The following is a 23,178-nucleotide window of genomic DNA, read 5'->3' on the forward strand; positions in this document are numbered from 1 at the left end:
TTAATTTTCATTTTCACAAATTTTATTTCAGAAACAAACCAATATGACAGATTTAAGGCACAAGTACAGTTCTTTATGTTTTGCATCATGACAAATGGCAGTCCATTGACTGCAGTGCAAAGAGAATAATGAAGACTTCTTTTTTTCACAATACAGTGCAAAGCAGTTTGTCGCAGTGTAGACATGCACCCACTTGTGGGATTCAATTGCTGCTGTGGAAAAACTGAAGTGCTCTGTAAATGAAGTAAATGTTGCAGGCTGGAATAGACTGCACTTGTGTGTGCAAACCCCCTGTTAGCAGACTGAAGGAGAAGCCACAGGCGTAAAGTCTCACAGCCCCAGGGCATCTTTGTGCACCTTGACACCCAACAGTGCATTTCCAGCATCCACACACTCTGCCACACAGGGAGCTGAAAAAAGACACAAACCATCACCAGAGGACACACACTGTATCTGTAAGAAGACTGAATGCTGGAAAACAACAGATTTTAATCAGCACTTAACAGCAGTAGATCAGCATTAATTATCCTCACTACCTTTCTGAGCATGGAGCCATGACACAGCCTTCATAGCAAGAAACTCCCACTCATCCTGAGCCTCCATCTTGAAGCCATGGAGCCAGATCAGAGCCAGAATGGTGGCCCACACTTCCTGGGTCACCTAATTTCCTCAAATTCAGAAAAAACAGAGGCAGACAGGAACAAGAGGAGACACAGAGCAAAGAGAATTATAGCTGCTGCGCAGCAATGGTTGGGGCCGGGCAATTTTAGGCAATTCTGAGCAACAAGTAGAGAATAGGAAGATGAAAAGGAAAGTGGCATTCTAAAGTCCATTTTGAATCAGCTGAGACTTGAACTCACAATCTCTGAGACCAAGGACCATCTATCTCACTGAGCTAATTGGCAAGTGTCAGTTCATGTGAGGCTTCACAAATTGACTAAGCCAGTCACATGATAGCAGCCGCCTATGCATGGAAAGGCAGATTTCAAACCACTGTAAAACAATAAATAAATAAATAAAATCAGTCATCAAGACAAAAATCTGAAAATACACATATTGAATCTAAACAGCATGGAGATGTTGATCATTTGTTTTTAACAATGATTGATTTGCTCCATAAGTGAAAAAGTGATGTTTAAAAATGTCATTCTTGCATTGACTCCAATTGTTCACATGAGAGCAAAATTCAAAATGCTTTCAAAAATTGAGTTTTTGAGATACAATTCTGAAATTTGCCACACATCATCTACCATGACTCCAAAATTTTGTAAATTTTTTCATGAACATTGAAGATTTATTTACCAAGAGTCTGAAGATGCTCTGTATCAAATTTGGTGAGATCTGAGCAAAAATTGTGGGAGGAGATACAGTGGTGTGAAAAAGTGTTTGCCCCCTCCCTGATTTCTTATTTTTTTGCATGTTTGTCACACTTAAATGTTTCAGATCGTCAAACAAATTTAAATATAAGACAAAGATAACACAAGTAAACACAAAATGCAGTTTTTAAATGAAGGTTTTTATTATTAAGGCAAAAAAAAAAAAATCCACACCTACATGGCCCTGTGTGAAAAAGTGTTTGCCCCCTAAACCTAGTAAGTGGTTGGGCCACCCTTAGCAGCAAAAACTGCAATCAGGCGTTTGCGATAACTTGTAATGAGTCTCTTACAGTGCTGTGCAGGAATTTTGGCCCACTCATCTTTGCAGAGTTGTTGTAATTCAGCTACATTGTAGGGTTTTCAAGCATGAACCGCCTTTTGAAGGTCATGCCACAGCATTTCAATAGGATTCAGGTCAGGACTTTGACTAGGCCACTCCAAAGTCTTAATTTTGTTTTTCTTCAGCCATTCAGAGGTGGACTTGCTGGTGTGTTTTGGATCATTGTTCTGCTGCATAACCCAAGTGCGCTTGAGTTTGAGGTCACGAACTGATGGCTGGACATTGTCCTTCAGGATTTTCTGGTAGAGAGCAGAATTCATGGTTCCATCAATTATGGCAACTCGTCCAGGTCCTGAAGCAGGAAAGCAGCCCCAGACCATCACACTACCACCACCATGTTTGACTGTTGGTATGATGTTCTTTTCATGAAATGCTGTGTTAGTTTTATGCCAGATGTAACGGGACACACACCTTCCAAAAAGTTCAACTTTTGTCTCATCAGTCCACAGAATATTTTCCCAAAAGTCTTGGGGATCATCAAGATGTTTTTGGCAAATGTGAGATGAGCCTTTGTGTTCTTTTTGGTCAGCAGTGGTTTTTGCCTTGGAACTCTCCCATGGATGCCATTTTTGCCCAGTCTCGTTCTTATTGTTGAATCATGGGCACTGACCTTCACTGAGGCAAGTGAGGCCTGCAGTTCTTTAGATGTTGTTCTGGCTTCTTTTGTGACCTCTTGGATGAGTCGTAGCTGCACTCTTGAGGTAATTTTGGTCAGCTGGCCACTCCTGGGAAGGTTCACCACTGTTCCATGTTTTCGCCATTTGTGAATAATGGCTCTCACTGTGGTTCACTGGAGTCCCAAAGCTTTAGAAATGGCTTTGTAAGCTTTTCCAGACTGATAGATCTCAATAACTTTCTTTCCAATTTGTTCCTGAATTTCTTTGGATCTCAGCATGATGTCTAGCTTTTGAGGATCTTTTGGTCTACTTCACTTTGTCAGAAAGGTCCTATTTAAGTGATTTCTTGATTGAGAACAGGTATGGCAGTAATCAGGCCCAGTTGTGGCTAGAGAAATTGAACTCAGCTGTGATAAACCACAGTGAAGTTATGTTTTAACAGGGGGGGCAAACACTTTTTCACACAGGGCCATGTAGGTTTGGATTTTTTTTCCCCCTTAATAATAAAAACCTTCATTTAAAAACTGCAGTTTGTGTTTACTTGTGTTATCTTTGTCTTATATTTAAATTTGTTTGATGATCTGAAACATTTAAGTGTGACAAACATGCAAAAAAATAAGAAATCAGGGAGGGGGCAAACACTTTTTCACACCACTGTAGGTTTAAGAAGTTTTACAGTTTTTGAAAAAAACAGAGTGATGGATTTCATAATTTGCAATAGGTTTAAGTGCACAAAAGTTTCTTCGGTATTGGGGCTACATTTTGGTGAAAGTTGCAAAGCTGTAGCACAGCTTACAACAGGGAAGTTGGCTCCCCACTTGCACACCTGAGCGACATCACAACACAGCCGTCTCCACAAGCGGGCCTCCTGCATTTTATCCTGACTGATGTTTTTATGATGTTTTAGGTCTTATTGATCTGTCTATCTATCTACTTTAATCATTTTTAATCAGGGACCCACCGATGGAGGCTTGGGCTTCTCCAGCTCCTCGCTGGTCTTTCCCAGCGCAGCAGCCAGAGCCGGCTCCAGCAGCCAGGAGCCAGAGGCCTTCTGGAGAGAGATCAGCTGCAGCAGGGGCTCTCTGGGTGGCTGCTGGGGCTCACAGGATAAAGTGTGTTCAGACTCATCGTCTGAGGAGAAAATCAAACAACAGTTACAGAAAGTAGCATCTATGTGGAATAACATTATTATGGTACGTCTCTGTAGTTTGAGCTGTTTCCATTTCTGCACATTTGGTACTGGTACATAAAGATATTGATTTTTGAGTTGATTATTTTCTTCCTTTTTGCTAAACTTTATTAAGTAAACATATTTGGTGTACACAACAGTGATTTACAATTTAAAATATAGGTATTTCTGTGATACATCTTCATGTGTATTTAAGTAGTGGAAAGCAGGTATATCTACCATCAAATCAAACTAGCAGCTCACCTGTTGTTGTTGTATTTATTGCTTTGCTTCTTATATATTTTTCACTGCTGGCTGCAAACCAAATTGGCCCATGGGGATAATTAAGTTACCTTGAACCTTGAACCTTGAACCTACTCTGTGGGTTTCAAACTAATCATGTACTTAGGCTGCAGGTTAGTGGCCATGAAAAAATCTAAAACAAATAGTATCCCAAGCATCTGCCTCACTTTTCTTGCTCTACTCTGTCTACAAAACACCCACCTGACTTATAATAATGTTAGTGAGTTGTTGTGAATGATACTTTACAAATAAAACTATGACTATTACTGTTACTAACTAGTTAACTGAGCTACACGGTAGCTGGCTATCTAGAAAGGATGATTTGATGATTTAAAAAGAAAAAAACTGCGATAATTAAGTATTAAGTGTTATATATTTAATGTCATGTACTACATGTACTGCCATGAGTTTCAGCAGTATAAAAAGGTGTATATAATATTGATAATGTTGTTATGATATGATATAATACTTAACTACTATACTACAACTATAAAAATAATTGCGTAAAATAGTCTTGTTAAGTGGTTACACTACTGACATCTGACGTGTGCACAACAATAAACAGGCATTATACTTTCATAACACAGATTCCGTAGGGGTAGTGCCACATGATCATATCATCATCTTCAGTGACATTTTATTTGTTTATTTCAATACTTTCATTTCAGTAGTTTATTTTCCTTTTCTTTTTGGAAATTAAGTTCCACTAATCAGGGCCCTGACTCTAACAGCTCACCCTGCAGTTGGCACAGGAGCATCTGTTGCCCCTTTTTCTGTTTTAGGCCATGAACCATTTGGAGTAACTAACTTGTAGAGACATCTACAGCAGGTAAAAAGACTCCATTTAGTAGAGTATGAAGATGAAGACGAGGATGAAGATGAGGATGAAGGAAAAGTGGCACAAACTTCTCCAAAATGTTTGTCCAGTGTTTCTCACTGATAAAAAAATTCTTCAGGCAGTAGAAATGGTGAATATATCAAATCAAAATTATACAAAATAATATTTTAATTTAATGAAGGTAATAATACCAGTAAAGCTGAGTCTGGTTGTCTGAGTACTGTTAGATTAAGGGCTGATTCTTATCAGTATCTGTCCTCCACAGCTGAATGTGGGATATATGACAGCCTTCTCGTACGGCTGATTATATTTCTATAGCCAGCTGAAGTTTATGCAGTGAAAAACAACAACAAAATCACGGAATAGATACTTACATTTCCGCCGCTTCATTCCTGAATATACAGCTGAAATGAGTGAAAGAGGTATAAGGAAATGACATCAGAATTTTTCATAATACAAAAATAGAGCCCTTAACCCTTTAGCATCCCAGACCTTTCTTAGACCAATTAATTGAGGCGGCAGGGGATCCTCAGGGGGAAATAAAAGGTAAACAGTAGATGCCACAAAGAAGTGATATACTTCATCTGAAAGCTGGGAACGTGAAGATTCATCTGAGATGCAGCTCAGCACACTGAGTCAAGTTATTCTAGTCATAAATCTGTAATGAACATTGAATTGTTGTTAGGCACCTATTTTTTATGTATTTAAAGTGTATAAGGGGTAGAACATTATGATAGGATCATAAGATAGTTATTCCCATTATCAATTATGTGTCCTCAGTTGTTGCAGCAATTTTTGTGTTCATAACATTTCTTTTACAGATATGGTGTAAAATTTAACCATTTTTGACTACTCAAGAATGAACAGAAATGGTCAAAAAGTCCTCCAAACCATACCACATTGAGACAAAAAGTCCTCCAAACCATACCACATTGAGACACTAAGACCTTGAGGAACACCATAGAAAAATTCATGCTGTGATTTGTTATCAAAACCTTTTGACATTTGGAGATTTCTGTAAGAATTGGTGATTGGATGGTGAGCATTCTGTTCTGCAGTTTGCTCAAAAACTCCCCCTTATTGTCAATATACCTGAAGACCACATATCCTCTGAATGCCCTCGGTCTCCAGTTTGTGTCTGTAAAGTTTCATGAGGCTGTGATTATCCTAGAGGTCACAATAGTCATTTTTTACAGTAATATCAAGAGTCAAAAAAACATCTCACTACAATGAAATGTCTATGGCAGTTAACATCAGCACACATTAATAAAATTATGCTCATTGAATTGATCAATTTTGTTATTTTTCACCATATTTTGCTGTATGAAATATATATTTATTTTTTTGTACAACCATCCATTTCATGAGGGGGACTCTTCGTCTGTGCTGCCCTGTATCAATCTGTCTGTATCAACTTCATCATGTTGTTCTGTGTGTATTGTGTCCTCATTCTAGTAACGTTCAGACTTGTTGGCAGCCTTGATGAGTTGATACTACATCTGATATACAATTAATAACAATATCTGAGGAGAGTATTGCTTTTGTTCAGTGTGACTGTTCAGATATAGATCCAGATACATGTGAGTTTGTTCAAAACCCTTTCAACTTGTTACTTACCTTGTATCGGCATAGCACGGTTACCAATAGAGCATGGCGCCAGCATAGCACGGGCTTGACAACCAAGCACTGAGATAAGAACAAAGTGAGACATTACATGAAGACATTAGACGGGATTTAATGCAAAATACGCAAAACAACTTCTGTGAACTAATACGTAATCCTCTGACATACTGTGAGGGAGCTGCAGGCATCCCCTCACTAAACAGGTGCACAGTTCCATTATGCACACCCTAAGCACATATATTTATATATACCTGATTAAGATGTGTTATTTGTGTAGTTTTTGTTGATTGTGTCGATCTGCTAAAGATGGATCCTATTTGGTGGATTGCTACACTAGTTGGTTTATTTTCAGATATTTACTTTGGTTATGCTGTTGGATCTGGTTCTGCTCTCTCTCTCTCTCTGAGGTGATTCTGAGATCAACATCCTCATGGAGGCGCGCCCATGAGAGTGTTGCTGATGAGGGTCTGGTGTGCACAATCAGCCTCATTGGAGCAAACCAAGTTGACTGAAGAGAGAGGGGATGTTGGGAAGGAATTAGATTATGTTGGTTTATTGTTTAGTTTTTAAAGATTTGGTTAACTGCCTGGTGCAACATTTAACTGTTTATATTGTCTTGTGGGTGAAGTGTGTAAAAGAACCTGTATCTATTGTAAATATTGTATATAGTAATTGTGGACACCACCCCTTTGTATGTTGCCGGTGGTAGGGAATGGGAGGCATATATACTGGATGATGGTCATTGTGTTTTGTCTCTTTTTTTGAGGGTAGAGGGGAATCCATGTCTCTCCCTACCTTTGTATGTACCTTCTTAAATGCTATCATTAATAGTCCGGCGGCTATGCGAAAAATTGTGCACTTTACGATACAAGCATGAAATCTGGCACACTGTTAGAGCATGCCCTAAGGATCATTTTTGGCTATAGGGCCATCGCAGATTTGTCCCATGGTAACCGTGGCAATCATTTTTCAAAATGGCTGCCACCTGCTGTGATTTTACCTGTAACTCAGGTTCTAGACCACCTAGGATCTTGATCCTGGTGGCTAATCCTACATTTTCACGGATGAGGAATACAGTGGTACTATTTACAACATGCTAGCAACTACCTAACTACATATTTCCGGCATTCAGTTAATTAAATAGTAGTAAAAACCATCAAAATATGGATTTTAGTAGAGTATACTGTTTTCTAAGATGTTGACATATGCCATGAAATGTGTGGGTTTATGGCAATGGCCAAAGTGGAACTATACAGCAGTACAGAGACAGGATACCATTTAGCGTAAAGGCATTTTTAATAAAGACAAAGAGGAAAGAAAGTGTGACAACACAAAGTTGCGTATGATGACACAGTCCACCACAGTAGCAAAGGGCAGTGCACTGAAGTGCTGCATTGGCACATTTGCATCTTCCACAACACCCCTTTTTGCAACCACAGTGGAGGAGGTCGTGGCATGCCAGGCTTGCTTCTGGTCGTGTGGTCCAGTCAACTTCCCATCCACCTGTCAGAGTCAGAATCAACTTTGTTGTCACATGACACATTTTACAGGTGTAAAAAGGTGGGTTAAATTATTCATTCATTCATTCATTCACCTGCTCGTGTCCTTCCTCTTCCACCCCCAGTCACCTGGGGAGGGGAGTTCAGGGACTGCAACCATGGCCTGTCCCCAGCAGTGACCAGCTTGGTAGGCTGCCCTCTTTGTATGTAGTGCTGCTTGTGTTGAGGGGGGTCCATCAATCATTCTACCTTTTTGGGTGAACAGCTGCTTCTGTGATTCCTGGCTACTAGTGTGGTCATACAGCAATACCACAAATCACTCAAGAGGCTCCATCCAGTCATCTATGGTGTCTGGCGTGGTAGCCATGGCACAGAAGGCACGAGTCACATCACTGAAGTTCTTCCATATATCCCATGTCGTCTTCTTGCCCCTGCCTCCAAATGATGACACAGTGTCAAAACCAGTAAAGGCAAGCAGCATGATGAATGTTGATTACCTGTTTCTCAGGGGCAAAGGATGTAATACATGTTGCCAGGAAGGAGAACAAATTCCCTTCCCTCTCTTGCTGCATGTTTCAGCCTGCAGCCTTTCAGGGAGATATTCATCGCACACAACATCGACTCTGCAGACATGCCCCAGCTGAGACTGGATGTATGGCAAGAATACTTGCTGTGCATAATCTGAAAATCTCTTTGCAGCACCAGGTTGCAGCATGTTCATGATAGCAGCCCCATCAGGAATGATGACCTGGACAGTGGGAATGGATGCATTTTCATGTGAAGGTCCATCAAACAGCCCACCAAGTCCGACTAGATACCAGTTCTAAGCTTGCCCATTTGAGACAGTGCTGGTGGACATGCCTGGTTTTCATGCTCAAAGAATTCATCCAGATTTCCATCACACGTCTGGGATGCAATGTAGAGCCTTGACAACAAGGAGCAGTCCTTCTTCAGGGATGATATTTTCTTGTTGAGACTTGGATTTTTCTTGGACCGGAGGCCAGCCAATTAGAAGGAGGTTTTTTACTCTTGATGGGAAATTTTGTGGGGTGTTGTCTGGTTAACCAGAAACGCTGCAGGCTGAAACATGCAGCAAGAGAGGGAAGGCTTTGTTGTCATCAATACATAGAAACTCCGGCCAATTCCCAGGAATGGCACTGGATTGCTCAATGCGTCAACAAATTCCCTTCCCTCTCTTGCTGCATGTTTCAGCCAGCAGCCTTTCAGGGAGATATTCATCGCACACAACATCGACTCTGCAGACATGCCCCAGCTGAGACTGGATGTATGGCAAGAATACTTGCTGTGCATAATCTGAAAATGTCTTTGCAGCACCAGATTGCAGCATGTTCATGATAGCAGCCCCATCAGGAATGATGACCTGGACAGTGGGAATGGATGCATTTTCATGTGAAGGTCCATCAAACAGCCCACCAAGTCCGACTAGATACCAGTTCTCAGCTTGCCCATTTAAGACAGTGCTGGTGGACATGCCTGGTTTTCATGCTCAAAGAATTCATCCAGATTTCCATCACACGTCTGGGATGCAATGTAGAGCCTTGACAACAAGGAGCAGTCCTTCTTCAGGGATGATATTTTCTTGTTGAGACTTGGATTTTTCTTGGACCGGAGGCCAGCCAATTAGAAGGAGGTTTTTTACTCTTGATGGGAAATTTTGTGGGGTGTTGTCTGGTTAACCAGAAACGCTGCAGGCTGAAACATGCAGCAAGAGAGGGAAGGGAATTTGTTGACGCATTGAGCAATCCAGTGCCATTCCTGGGAATTGGCCGGAGTTTCTACGTATTGATGACAACAAAGCTGAGCTGTTCTCCTTCCTGGAAACATGTATTACATCCTTTGCCCCTGAGAAACAGGTAATCAACATTCATCATGCTGCTTGCCTTTACTGGTTTTGACACTGTGTCATCATTTGGAGGCAGGGGCAAGAAGACGACATGGGATATATGGAAGAACTTCAGTGATGTGACTCGTGCCTCCTGTGCCATGGCTACCAGACACCATAGATGACTGGATGGAGCCTCTTGAGTGATTTGTGGTATTGCTGTATGACCACACTAGTAGCCAGGAATCACAGAAGCAGCTGTTCACCCAAAAAGGTAGAATGATTGATGGACCCCCCTCAACACAAGCAGCACTACATACAAAGAGGGCAGCCTACCAAGCTGGTCACTGCTGGGGACAGGCCATGGTTGCAGTCCCTGAACTCCCCTCCCCAGGTGACTGGGGGTGGAAGAGGAAGGACACGGGCAGGTGAATGAATGAATGAATGAATAATTTAACCCACCTTTTTACACCTGTAAAATGTGTCATGTGACAACAAAGTTGATTCTGACTCTGACAGGTGGATGGGAAGTTGACTGGACCACACGACCAGAAGCAAGCCTGGCATGCCACGACCTCCTCCACTGTGGTTGCAAAAAGGGGTGTTGTGGAAGATGCAAATGTGCCAAGGCAGCACTTCAGTGCACTGCCCTTTGCTACTGTGGTGGACTGTGTCATCATACGCAACTTTGTGTTGTCACACTTTCTTTCCTCTTTGTCTTAATTAAAAATGCCTTTACGCTAAATGGTATCCTGTCTCTGTACTGCTGTATAGTTCCACTTTGGCCATTGCCATAAACCCACACATTTCATGGCATATGTCAACATCTTAGAAAACAGTATACTCTACTAAAATCCATATTTTGATGGTTTTTACTACTATTTAATTAACTGAATGCCGGAAATATGTAGTTAGGTAGTTGCTAGCATGTTGTAAATAGTACCACTGTATTCCTCATCCATGAAAATGTAGGATTAGCCACCAGGATCAAGATCCTAGGTGGTCTAGAACCTGAGTTACAGGTAAAATCACAGCAGGTGGCAGCCATTTTGAAAAATGGTTGCCACGGTTACCACGGGACAAATCTGCGATGGCCCTATAGCCAAAAATGATCCTTAGGGCATGCTCTAACAGTGTGCCAGATTTCATGCTTGTATCGTAAATTGCACGATTCCATCAAAATATTGCGCGTAGCCGCTGGACTATAAGTAAAAGACAGAGCTCTGCCACAAATTGGGTGCTGTGTTTCTTCCTGCTGGCTGTACATCTCAGTAGCCGCTGCCATTCCTGGTTGAGTAAGGATCAGTTTATCATCCAAACCTTACACATACTCTTTGTCGCTTTGCCACGTACTGGGTGTTATTGTAGATGCCACGAAGAAGTAATGAACATCATCTGAAAGCTGGGAACGTGAAGACTGATCTGAGAAGCAGCTTAGCATTCTGAGTCAAGTTATTCTAGTCATAAATCTGCAATAAACATTGAGTTGTTGTTTGGCGCCTATTTATTTTTTTATGTATTTAAAATGTATAAGGTGTAAAACATAATGATAGGATCATAAGATAGTCATTCCCATAATCAGTTTGTGTCCTCAGTTGTTGCAGCAATTTTTGGGCTGATACCATTTGTTTTACAGATTTGGTGCAAAATTTAACCATTTTTGACTACTCAAGAAGAAACAGAAATGGTCAAAAAGTCCTCCAAACCATACCACATTGAGACACCAAGAACTTGAGGAACACCATAGAAAAATTCATGCTGTGATTTGTTATCAAAACCTCTTGATATTTGGAGATTTCTGTAAGAATTGGGTGATTGATTTTTTTTTTTTTTTTTTTTTTTTTTACAACCACCCATTTATCCCCTGTATCACTCTGTATCAACTTCATCATGTTTGTGTCCTAATTCGATGTATACCACTGATTCTTGAGAATTTGAATAAATCATGTCCCACTAAGAAAAATGCTATTTCTGCTGGAAATTTACAACATTTTAATGAATAAAAAGAATCAAGGGCATAATCAGGGGGTCCTTTGCACATTTGTAAGGTTCTTTTATAGGTTTATTTTTAATTTGTATTAATTTAATGATTATATGTTGGCCCATGGCTTACAAAACCAGTTGTCCTCGGAAAGGAGAATCATTTCAACTTGATTAAAACAACAAAAAGTAATAATTTCATTGGATAATATCTTTACCTCATGAAAGAGTACATCATAATATGTATTAAAAACTACAAACGATGGGTTTTGAACAATATTTACTATTATTTTGTGGTTGCTCAAAATGTGTCCCAGATATTCGTCACCACCGTCAGATATATATTTAAAAAATAATAATAAAAAAACTACAAGGTCAATTACATTCCTGAGGAGCCCTTTTCAAACCTTCAGCTCTACTGCATGCTTCAAGACCACTCAGGCTCCTGGAAGTTTTCTACTTTCTCTTAAATCTCTTCATATTTTTGGACACTGCTACTGTCACAACCATAAATCGTCAACACCGTCACTTCTGTATAAAAAATATTAGATTAGATTATGGAATAAATGCATACTTTTTAAGAAGAGGTCTGATGCAGGTAGCAACAGGGCGAAAACAAGATGGCTAATGTGAACAACTCATGCTTATTATGTGAAAGAGCAGGTTTTTGTCACCACCGTCAGACGTCACCACCGTCAGGTTTTCTGTCTGACGGTGATGACTGAAGTCTGAAAAATGCTTATAACAGTGCTCAGGATTGTTATTTTTTGTACCAAATAGTTAAATAAAGTTGTTAAGCAAGAAGCCATTGACTTGAGTGGTATAAATTTTGGAAATGTATGTTTTAATGAGGCGACTGTCACCACCGTCAGATTAGTGTCACCACCGTCAGAGGCAGTTATATTGGTTTTAAATGAATATGTTTACAATATGTTTCTTTGGTGCTGTTGAGTTATTAAAGTAATAGTCTCTTTAATACAAAAATATGTTTTTCAAATTAAAAAAAAAAAAACATTACGGTGACGGAGTTGGCAAAAACAAAGTAGCCTAATAACTGGAAAAACCTATTTTATGAAAAAAATGAGGAGGTTGCACCGGTACATTGCTGAACAGCCAAGACCTTGGCCTATAATGATATACCTTCAGATTTTGTAATTTAACGCACTTTTTTTTTTTTCAAAATTGAAACCAGTTTTATCCAAATTCCCAAGAATCAGTGATACTAATGTTCAGATTTGTCGGCAGCCTTGATGAGTTCATACTACAACTCATGTACAATTCATAATAATATCTGAGGAGAGTATTGCTTTTGTTCAGTATGACTGTTCAGATATAGATGGAGATACATGTGAGTATGTTCAAAACCCTTTCAACTTGTTACTTACCTGGCATCGGGATAGCACCGAGAGCAAGACACTGTTGTTGCTGCTGCATAACACAGTGTTGATAATTTTTCACTGAGATAAAAACAAAGTGAGACATTACATGCACATTGCACATTTGGTACTGGTACATAAAGATATTGTATATCACTTAAAAGGCCTTAGCATATTCACTTCACTGTATAGAGGAAGTGTCTGACCACGGTCTAAACGGGATGAGATGAACACATGGATACCCTTCAAGGTCTGCTTGAGATAAAACAAAATAAATTAATAAATAACTTTTCATAATAACTGCCTGTTTGGTAAATATAAAAACTACATTTAACCCTTATATTATTAGATGCATCTGAGATTGGAACACACACTTTTCCATGGGTCAAAAAAGAGGTTCAATGTATTTTTCAGTGATTTTTGAGTTGATTATTTTCTTCCTTTTTGCTAAACTTTATTAAGTAAACATATTTAGTGTAAACAACAGTGACTGACAATTTAAAATATTGGTATTTCTGTGATACATCTTCATGTGTATTTAAGTAGTGGAAAGCAGGTATATCTACCATCAAATCAAACTAGCAGCTCACCTGTTGTTGTTGTATTTATTGCTTTGCTTCTTATATATTTTTCACTGCTGGCTGCAAACCAAATTGGTCCTGGGGGACAATTAAGTTACCTTGAACCTTGAACCTACTCTGTGGGTTTCAAACTAATCATGTACTTAGGCTGCAGGTTAGTGGCCATGAAAAAATCTAAAACAAATAGTAGCCAAAGCATCTGCCTCTCTTTTCTTGCTCTACTCTGTCTACAAAACACCCGCCTAACTCATAATGTTTGCGAGTTGTTGTGAATGATACTTTACAAATAAAATTATGACTATTGCTGTTACTAACTATTTAACTTAGCGACATGCTAGAAGCTGGAAAGGATGATTTGATGATTTAAAAAGAAAAAAGCTCAACCTGCGATAATACATGTGCAATATGCAAGTATTAACTATTTAATGTCATGTACTGAGTTTCATCAGTAAAAAAAGATGTATATAATATTGATAATGATATAATATTATATAAAAATAATTGTGTAAAATAGTCTTAGGTGGTCACACTACTGACATCTGAAGTGTGCACAATAATAAACAGGCATTATACTTTCATAGCACAGATTCCGTAGGGGTAGTGCCACATGATCATATCATCATCTTCAGTGACAATTTATTTGTTTATTTCAATACTTTCATTTCCGTAGTTTATTTTCCTTTTCTTTTTGGAAATACTCAACTACTCTACTACTCAAGAATGAACAGAAATGGTCAAAACGCCCTCCAAACCATGCCACATTGAGACACCAAGAACTTGAGGAACACCACAGGAAAATTCATGCTGTGATTTGTTATCAAAACCTTGTGACATTTGGAGATTTCTGTAAGAACTGGTGATTGGATGGCAGAAACTCCCCCTTTTTTCAATATACCTGGAAAACCAGATATCCTCTGAATGAAAATGATTTTTTTTTTTACAATCATCCATTTATCCCCTGTATCAGTCTGTATACTTCATAATGTTTGTGTCCTCATTTGATGTATACTAATGTACAGATTTGTCGACAGCCTGATGAGTTGATACTACAACTATTATACAGTTCATACCAATATCTGAGGAGAGCATTGCTTTTGTTCAGTGTGACTGTTCAGATATAGATGGAGATACATGTGAGTATGTTCAAAACCCTTTCAACTTGTTACTTACCTGACGACAGAGCAGACATACAGGCTTGATAATACATCACTGAGATAAAAAGAAAGTGAGACATCACATGAAGCATTAGAAGGGAGTTAATATAAAATATACACAACAACTTCTACGAACCAATACATAATCCTCTGACATACTTACTGGGTGTTGGGACATTTCTGCGCACCAGAGGCCCTTGGATAGCTTTCCCATCCCCTTTGTTGACGGCAATAAATGCAGTGAAGGCACTGCTCACTCCTGATTGGACACTGAGCTCAACCACCTTCTCCTTCACTCCTCCACTCGGCTCTCCGTCCTCCGTCTCCAGGGAGCGAATCAGAGTCCGAGCCCCCAGCCTGTGGATTGTCAATCTGCGCAAAGAAGAGACATGTAACCATCCCTTAATACGACATTTATTTGACCCAAACAACCCAAAATAACCCAAAGGGCTCTAGTTTCATTCTGGCATGAACAGAGAAAAGACCATGACCACAATGAACATGATGTGCTAGAGCAGAAGCGTGGCCTCGATTGTTTGGGCTAAATCTGATACTGACGGGACAGGAAACAGGTACATCACAGTGGAGAGTAGGGTGATATGGACACAAATGTTATCACAAGAAACACTTAATAATAATAGTGATGCTTAATTAATTTACAGTATTCTCCTTAGGAAAGAACCTACAGAAACCAAATGGCGTTAATTATGGTTTATAATATACAATTCTTTATTATCAGATTGAATAGCTGACAAACATTCAGCAGAACCAACATGGTTTTAGGTGTTATATGTTCAGCGAGTTTTTTATCCAGTCCTGCTAGGGACTGCTCGCCGACATCATTTGCACCTAATGCTGGCCTGTGATCGGTCAGACTTCAGGTAGCCGAACCATTTCCAAATAACTGAAGTGGTATGTCTTTTCTTTGGTGCAATTTATTTAATTTGGGCGACAGTTTCTCCTCCTGCAGCCGCTCATTTTTTGCTGAGTAATGTTTGGCTACTGCATACAGTTGGTCATCCTGACTTGTTGTGAGTCGAGGACGGCCCGGAAACATAAATCAGCCACTCACAGCACATGTTGGTTTCTCTGCTGTACGATTGGCTGTTCATGTAGTAGGGGGAAACAGAGTGGAAAATGAGCATATCGGAAATGGATCTCATAAGTATATCATCGATATCACGTTAAGATTTTATCTTGAAAGTTATCAATATTATTTTATCGGCCAGCCCTAGCGGCTTTCTTCAGTCCACTGAAGAAAACATTGCCACTAACAATAATAAAATGAAAACAGAGCCTCTAATCTTATCCCACAAACCCTCTACCCAGTGCATTCAACTTGTTTACCCCGTGTCCTCTGTAAGTTTGAGACTGAAGTGGAGCTGGTTCTGAGAGGGATGATCTGCCAGCCTGTACTTCACGGTCACACAGCTGTCTGAGGCACCCGTACTCTGAGGCAGAATCAGAGTCTTACTAATCATAACTAGCAATATAATGTCATACACAAATGATGAAAGTACCAGACATGACATGTTCAGTTTGATGGCATCAAAACACTGGAAGCTGATCTCAGAAATCCTTTTGGACTTACACGGTACAAACCACCTCTCTTCCTTTTTACTGTTGTTCACTTCACTTTAGACTCGTTTGTGCAAAGATATGAATGCTGTAAAAATCAGACAAAATAAATGTTCCTCTAGCAGATGGAAGTGCGCCTACCTCTCCAGTGAGCTGGGCATAAAGCAGTGACCTTTGACCCTGGAAAAGGTTTTTGATGGACGGAGAAAGGGGGGTGACAGACACTCCTTTCGGCAGATCCCACGTAACCGAGATGTCCATCACGGCTGGCTGCAGGGCAAATCTCAGAGACTGCATCACCTAGAAGGTAGAAAAGTTTGGGTTAGGGTCCTACTCTAACCTGACCATGTGTAACCAATTCATTCCTCCTAGAGTTACTGAATGTACACACACTTTAACTTCTCTATTTGTCTTACTTTGGGCTGCATCCTGTCAGTTCCTGTGATGAACTGGGCGTGACCTCCTCCCTCCTTGGCCACCCCAGTGATGAGAGCAGAGCTGGCACCCTCTCCAATCCCAAAGGAGAAACACCTGACGTAAAGCAGATTTGTTTTTAACACACACACAAGCATTAGAACATAATCAGAATATAATCTGTCTCACTGTATATGTGTTTTTGTCAATCAACCTGTGAGAAGCTGCATTCTTCTTCACCAGATTTATAACTTCTTTGGTGTTCTCCACCTCTCCATCAGTAAAGATAAAGAACTGAGGAGGAAAAACAAAGACAACAAAGTTCATACATCACCTTGAGTGACACAGCATCAACCCTGAAGGAAACATGCACGACTTCCTCAAAGGCTTCCACAAACTCTGAGAGGCATGTAAGTGTGTTGTTTCAGTCTCACAATTATCAGCAAAGGTGGGGTAAGCACAAGTTTAAACAAACTGTGTAGTGTGTGTGTGTGTGTGTGTGTGTGTGTGTGTGTGTGTGCGTATGAGTTTACTTGTCTGGGCTGTCTGGGAATGCATGGCTGGCTGAAGATCTGTTTGAGGGGCTGCAGGATCTCTGTTCCTCCCATATCAGCCTTCATTTTCTCTACCATCTTCAGAGCATCCTCCATGCTCTTTTGGCTGTACTCCACACTCTTTCTGTAATCAAAAACACACACACAACCATGCACAAGTGAACCAGAAACAGCAATATGCTTTAAAGACAGAGGAGAGTCACTTACGGGAAGATAGAGTCATATCTGGAACCAAAACTGTAGATGTTGAAATAGCAGCCCACTGGCAAGCTCTTCAGCAGGAGCAGCAGAGTGTCCTAGGAGGCAGAAAGAAAACACACTGAACATCGCTGTGAGAGAGGGAGGGAGAATAGGAATGATTCAACCAAGAAAAGAAAAGAAAAGAAAAGTGAGATTCTACCCTGGCGCTGCTGATGCGAGTCTCACCCTGATGGCTGTTGTCCATAGGACAATCCATACTTCCAGATCGATCCAAAAGGAACACAAACTCCCCACATGAAGTCATTTTAGACATCACAGCCTGGGGGAACTCTGGGTACAGGCTCAGCATCACTACTGGGTCACCCATCAGACTGCCTGCAAGAAAAGGGACTCACTAAGTCAGTCGGTGATGTACCTGTTTATAGAGCTTCTCCCTCAGCAGGGGTCCGACAGTAACCACAAATAAAGACTTTTACCTTCTATTCAAGTCCTTTTCTCTTAAATATCATTCAAAATATCAGTTTGAGGAGGAAGGCAAAGTCTCTTCTTCTTTGAAAAGTAAAAACTTTGCTCATTTCCACTCACCAGGCTTGGCAGAGGCCTGTCCTGCCTCCACCACAGCAGCGGGCTGGTGGGCATCTTTGTAATAAATCAGCAGCTCAACATCCCTGTCAAACTTGTGTCCTGCAGCCAGCTGGACCTGCAGCACACAAAATATTCACTTCACTATGAACAATATTCTGAATGCCTTGTTCTTCAGTAATGTGGAGTGCATCACACGCAGACACAAGTGTCAGCATATTACCGAGGCCTGGGTTTGCTCTGTGTTGAGGTACTGGAGAGGGTCCAGGGAACAGTTGGACTCCACTTTACACACGGGTCGAGGAGAGGACACCCGGGCAGAGAAGGACAGACTGTAGGGCACAAGAGAAGCTGGCACAGAGGTCACCTGAGCGCTGCCACCTTCACTACCTGTGACAGACATCAGACAAGTGAAGAGTGTCTATATTAATGAGATATTACAAACTAAAATCACTTTTTAGTAGATGAAAAATGGGGTTTGGCTGAGCTGAAGTTCACTTCAACTTCTTGGTTAAACCAGTTTCTTGGTTCTTCACTTCAACACTTCAAATTACTTTTGTTCCGCTGCAGAGGAAACGGGAACAAACGGACCTCGCAAACATCCGTCTTATTCAATCATGTAAAACACATTGGAACTATGTCTGCGAGACGTTTGATTAGCTGGTGGAGCAGCAGTGGGCTGTTGTCGCTGTCTTATCAGTCCGAATGGCGACCAACATGGAGAGTGGCTGCAAATGCGAAAATGGTTGAACTGGGGGAGACAGGTTTTCAACCAAACCAGAGTTGACCAAAACACTGTAACCAGCTGCTGTGGAACCGCTAACCCTGTGTGAACCATGTCTGGTTTAACCAACCCTGAGTTCAGAGTTAGGGTTAGAGTTTGTTATGCCTGCTTTCTGCTACACCCCTCAGGACTCTACTGAGTGCCTCCTTGTTTTGGAATGAACCTCTTTGTATGGACGTGTGTGTGGTGTGCATGAAGCTGAGACTTGAAGGTTTAGGGTGAAAGGACTGGCTGGTCTTTCCTACCCTGAGGTTGGTAGCGAGGGTTGAGCACAGCAGGCAGACAGAATCTCAGTCCATCATCAGCCTGCACAGCCAGCTCAGTGACGTACTCCAGCCTGATGGAGGCGCTCTCCTCTGGAGGCAGGCTGCCCACACTCAGAGAGAATATATCTGGGCTCTGCTCACTTTCCTCCAACAGGAAGGCCTGCTGACCGGAGCTCAATGCATCATCATACTCCTCACGAGCCTGGAGAAAAGACACATGATTGATCCATTTCCATTGTGGTAAGGAGTTGCACTGTGGCTTTTTCAAACATGGGTGTGAAACCTGTTTTTCAAACCACAGCATAAAGTCAGTGGAAAGAATGCAAAGTTCATGCTCACCTTTTGTTTTTCTTGCACCTCAGCCACAACCTGCGTCTGTCCTATCTTTGCACTGAAATGACAGACAGCAGCATCTGCAGGCATGGGGAATGTTCTGTCCTTTCTAGATGTTGAAATGGCTATCCAGATAGACAGACAGCGAACAGCAAATGAGAATGGTTTTCAACTCTTCTTTAATCCAGTTGAGTCAGAGGTACATGTCTCATTCTTTTTTGTAAAACTGTAAAGAAAAGAAAATACACCAAACAAAAGGCTATCAGTGTCTCTTCCTTCAATATCAAATATTGCTATAGCTTAGTTACATGTCCAATATGCAAAACCTATGAATTTCTAAATAAATCTTTTACATGAACTGAATGAATCAGATGACTAAATTGCATATGCTATTCATATACAAAAATACAAAAATGCTAATTACATGCAAATGAGTAGTCATCAATACAAAGAGTTAGCCAGTCCTATGCTAAAAAGCAATACGTTGCACAAAATGAAAATGCTAACAAGCTAACATTAAATGTGGCTAGGTAACATGCTGAGGCTAGGAGCTAACATAGCTAGCACAGTATGCAAATGGTCACAAAGTTGTTAGATCAACAAACGAACTAATTCCTTGAAGTACTCACATGCTGTGGACATATTAACATAAATGATCAACATTCTTATGAGAAAGGATAACTTACAGACACTTGTGGGCCAGATTTCACCGAGAGACAGAACCCTGTGTGTGTCTTCAACAGTGGCTGTTCTCAACTAATGCTACAGGATGATGCAGTCTTTCCTATTACAAAAGAATACCAATAATAGCCAGAAGATGGCGCCAAAACACAAAGACAGGCTAAATAATAGCACAGATTCGTAACTATTGAAAAGTAAACTGACTCAGTCCCAACACAGGGAACACAAACACAGCCTCGAGCGGTTTGTCCTCCTTGTTCTCATAGTGCAGCGTAGAGACCACTGTCGCCACATGGTCCCTCACCTCCACCTCCACCTCGATGCCCTTCAGAGGAACTGACAGAGAAACAGGAGGAAAGAGAAACATGTCCAACACAAAGCCTTACTGAGCCAACTGCACCTGTCTTAATGTGGACAAAACTAGCCCTGAAGGATGAAACTCATAAACCTCATGACAGTTGTGTACCTGGTTCCTTCTTGTCAGTGAGCAGACCACAGCAGTTCACCATCGTGTCTGTGCAACAGGTACAGAGGAAATTAGAGATTTATCTTTATTAGTGAAATAAAAGAGATTCAGGGAAGTAAACTTTGAATGTTGCTCAGCAGTCAAGTGACTTTCCATCTCTATCTATCTATCCATCAATCTATCTATGGAAATATAGTCAAAAATCCAAAGAGTAAAATACAGCACTTTTATTTGACTAGCACAGACACACTGTGCGTGGGTGAATCATACGGAAATTACCGTTTTTCTCAGGAATCGGAGGGAACTTCCTGCAGATGTATTAAAAACATGAAGAAACATGAATTGTTCACCTTGTTTAACTCTTCAGCCGCATTTGATTGAAAAAAAAAAAAAAAAGACTTTACAGCGACAGACCGACTTGAAGAACAGATGATGATGTTTTTAACAGTAGCCTAAAGCCAGCAGAGCTCACAAACAGAATAAGCCCACAGTGTTTGAAACATGAAGTCATTCTGAGTCAGTCTCTAATTTCTGTAATCGCCAGCAACATGAGAGCCTTAGGATGTTGTCATGTTTTTCATGTTTCTATCTTTATTTCTATTCTCTCTTTTTTGGCACAGACACGTGTTAACTGGTTGCTGGAAAAGTGGCAAAATGCTGTTTGTCTTCCCTTAAGACAAAACACGAGGCAATTCCTATCATAATGTTGCAATAACTAATGTCTGTGTTTGTCAACAGTAACTTCACATTGACTTTTTTTTTCTTTCATTTTTATTGGATGGTAGCCCTGTCACTATTGTTTTCCAACGATGTAGCCCGAACATCTATTACAGGATTACAGCCTTTTTTGTACAAAGGTAAAAATCCTAAAATCGAATCTGGATTTATTAGTTTAATAAATTGGCCAATAGGACATCTAGGATGATCCAGTTCATTTTCTAGCCTTTTCTCTCTATCGATCCTGCAGGTTATGAGTACGCGAATACACAATAATAATTAGAGGAAGAAAACATACGCAGAAGAAAAGTCTACCTGTACCTACCTGTGCGGAGCGGAGGCTGGCTGTGGGCGGAGCAGGGACGGCTCAACGCGCACATGGGTACGCTCGGTTTGAGTCCGAGGAACACCAGCTGGGTGGAGCTTGCAATTCTCGACTGCTCGCTTATTAATAGATTATCCACGTATTTGTGCCGCAATACAGCAGGTGAAGGTCCATCATTTGCCTGTTCAACCACAAGGAGCTGATCCTGCTGTTGTTTTTTTTGGAGGAACAACCTGCGTGCTCACCGCCAGGGTCATTTTGTTAACATTAACTGGAATTCATATCTAAGCAGAATAAATCATATCATCTTGGGAATAAATATATTGGGTGTGAGCCAGATAGTCACATCTAAACCAGGAGTTTAGGGTTAGAAGTTTCTCAGCAAAGTTAAATATCAACCTGCTTACTAGACATAATCTCTGGGTGTCTGGAGAAGAGTTTATTGGCAGGGACTTCAATAGCAGCCATATTTAAACTATGGCTGTTGTTTTTGCTATAGGCTTCAGACCTGAGGGGGAAAACAAAACAACAACAAAAACTTGGTATGGAGCCCTGACCCCTTTTCATTTTGAATGCCTTGGGTGGCTAAAGAGGACAGAGTCTCTCAGACTGTGCTGAACATGGTACATACATTTTAACATGGTCCTGTTCCTGTAATCACCTCACAAATTATTTTACACAGGTGAGGAATGTTCACAGCTACTCCGCTAGGGGACGCTATACAGTTGCCCATAGATTCAAGGGAAACCACTGACAGGATACTTTGCTGAGTAAAGCTGGCACATTCAGAGCCATGTCAGCTTTCAAAGTGCCAGCATCACATTTTGTGTTAAACTGCTTTTTCAACGTTGAGAATGAAAGATGGCTTGTTAGTGAAAGGTGCAAGGCATGTTCTGCCTTTTGTGACTCTTTCTACATGTATAGAGTCATTTCTCACAAGTCCCCAGGCACATGGCTTGATGAAAAGTTGGCCTTTAATGTGCATGTTGATAACCTCTTCAAAAAGCTAGGCCTAAACTGGGCTTCTTCTTTCATTTAAAATGATCTCTACCTGCATTGCATTATGGCCATGTGATTTATATGCATGCAATTTTACTGACATTTCCTTATTTAAAAAAGTATATTCTGCATATCACACTACATTACAGTCTGTAACAAGCGCAGGTTGGTCATGGATCGAGCTAAGAACAACTCCCGTCTTTGAATATTTCTACAGATCTTTTACAAACCGCTGTGAAGCACACTTGTTATTTTACATAATTTCCTTGATTTGAGGTGAACTGTGTTTAGATATCACTGTGGATGCCTCCCTTCTTTCACTATTTCCCTTGTGCTGTTTTTATATCCTGTTTTGTTTTGTGTTCTATCATGTGAAATTGTTGTTTATGTCAAACTAACTGTGCTGCCATCTTGACCAAGACTCCCTGGAAGAGGAGGTTGTGTATCACAGTGGGACCTTCCTGGCCAAATAAAGCAGAGATACGATTTTTAAAAAGTCATGTGTCACAACCACAGAACATGCAAACAGGAATGAAGACTAATTTACTTTTTTTCAAGTTTTATTTCTATTTTCACAATT

At 40.6% G+C, this 23,178-nt stretch overlaps 1 protein-coding gene and 1 long non-coding RNA gene across 6 annotated transcripts; one reads left to right on the forward strand and one right to left on the reverse strand.

The window, feature by feature from the left end:
- LOC115370402 (von Willebrand factor A domain-containing protein 5A-like) lies at positions 1–20,911 on the reverse strand. Of its 4 annotated transcripts, none has more exons than XM_030067416.1 (22): positions 20,837–20,911; positions 20,558–20,605; positions 20,316–20,427; positions 19,417–19,510; positions 19,057–19,279; positions 18,251–18,417; positions 18,031–18,145; positions 17,645–17,820; positions 17,452–17,540; positions 17,224–17,368; positions 16,905–16,984; positions 16,693–16,807; positions 16,418–16,576; positions 16,046–16,149; positions 14,862–15,070; positions 14,715–14,753; positions 12,973–13,044; positions 6,260–6,328; positions 5,017–5,046; positions 3,295–3,464; positions 537–660; positions 1–410 (listed from the first exon to the last, which is right to left on the reverse strand). In XM_030067416.1, exons 2-22 carry the CDS (start codon positions 20,598–20,600, stop codon positions 331–333), a joined length of 2,415 nt encoding a protein of 804 aa, XP_029923276.1. In that variant the 5' UTR covers positions 20,601–20,605; positions 20,837–20,911; the 3' UTR covers positions 1–330. The 4 variants fall into 4 exon arrangements, with proteins under 4 accessions (XP_029923276.1, XP_029923273.1, XP_029923274.1 ...); XM_030067413.1 differs by having other exon boundaries at positions 19,417–19,636; positions 20,296–20,427; positions 20,837–20,910; XM_030067414.1 differs by lacking the exon at positions 14,715–14,753 and having other exon boundaries at positions 19,417–19,636; positions 20,296–20,427; positions 20,837–20,909.
- On the forward strand, positions 19,282–23,069 carry LOC115370404 (uncharacterized). 2 transcript variants are annotated; one of them, XR_003929244.1, is made up of 3 exons: positions 19,282–19,317; positions 21,343–21,414; positions 21,525–23,069. It is a non-coding gene; the product is annotated as an uncharacterized LOC115370404 (long non-coding RNA). The 2 variants fall into 2 exon arrangements; XR_003929243.1 differs by lacking the exon at positions 19,282–19,317 and adding an exon at positions 19,478–19,609.
- Positions 23,070–23,178: the final 109 nt, after the last annotated feature.

The sequence above is a fragment of the Myripristis murdjan genome, chromosome 13 (genome assembly GCF_902150065.1).
Source record: "Myripristis murdjan chromosome 13, fMyrMur1.1, whole genome shotgun sequence".
Lineage (NCBI taxonomy): Eukaryota > Metazoa > Chordata > Actinopteri > Holocentriformes > Holocentridae > Myripristis > Myripristis murdjan.

Coding starts and splice junctions, on each gene's coding strand:
- LOC115370402 (XM_030067416.1), bottom strand. CDS start 20,600: ATGGTGAACTGCTGTGGTCTGCTCACTGACAAGAAGGAACCAG. Junction 16,577..16,692: donor CTGACAGGATGCAGCCCAAA/GTAAGACAAATA, acceptor TCTACCTTCTAG/GTGATGCAGTCTCTGAGATT. Junction 3,465..5,016: donor AGGAATGAAGCGGCGGAAAT/GTAAGTATCTAT, acceptor TTTTCTCCTCAG/ACGATGAGTCTGAACACACT.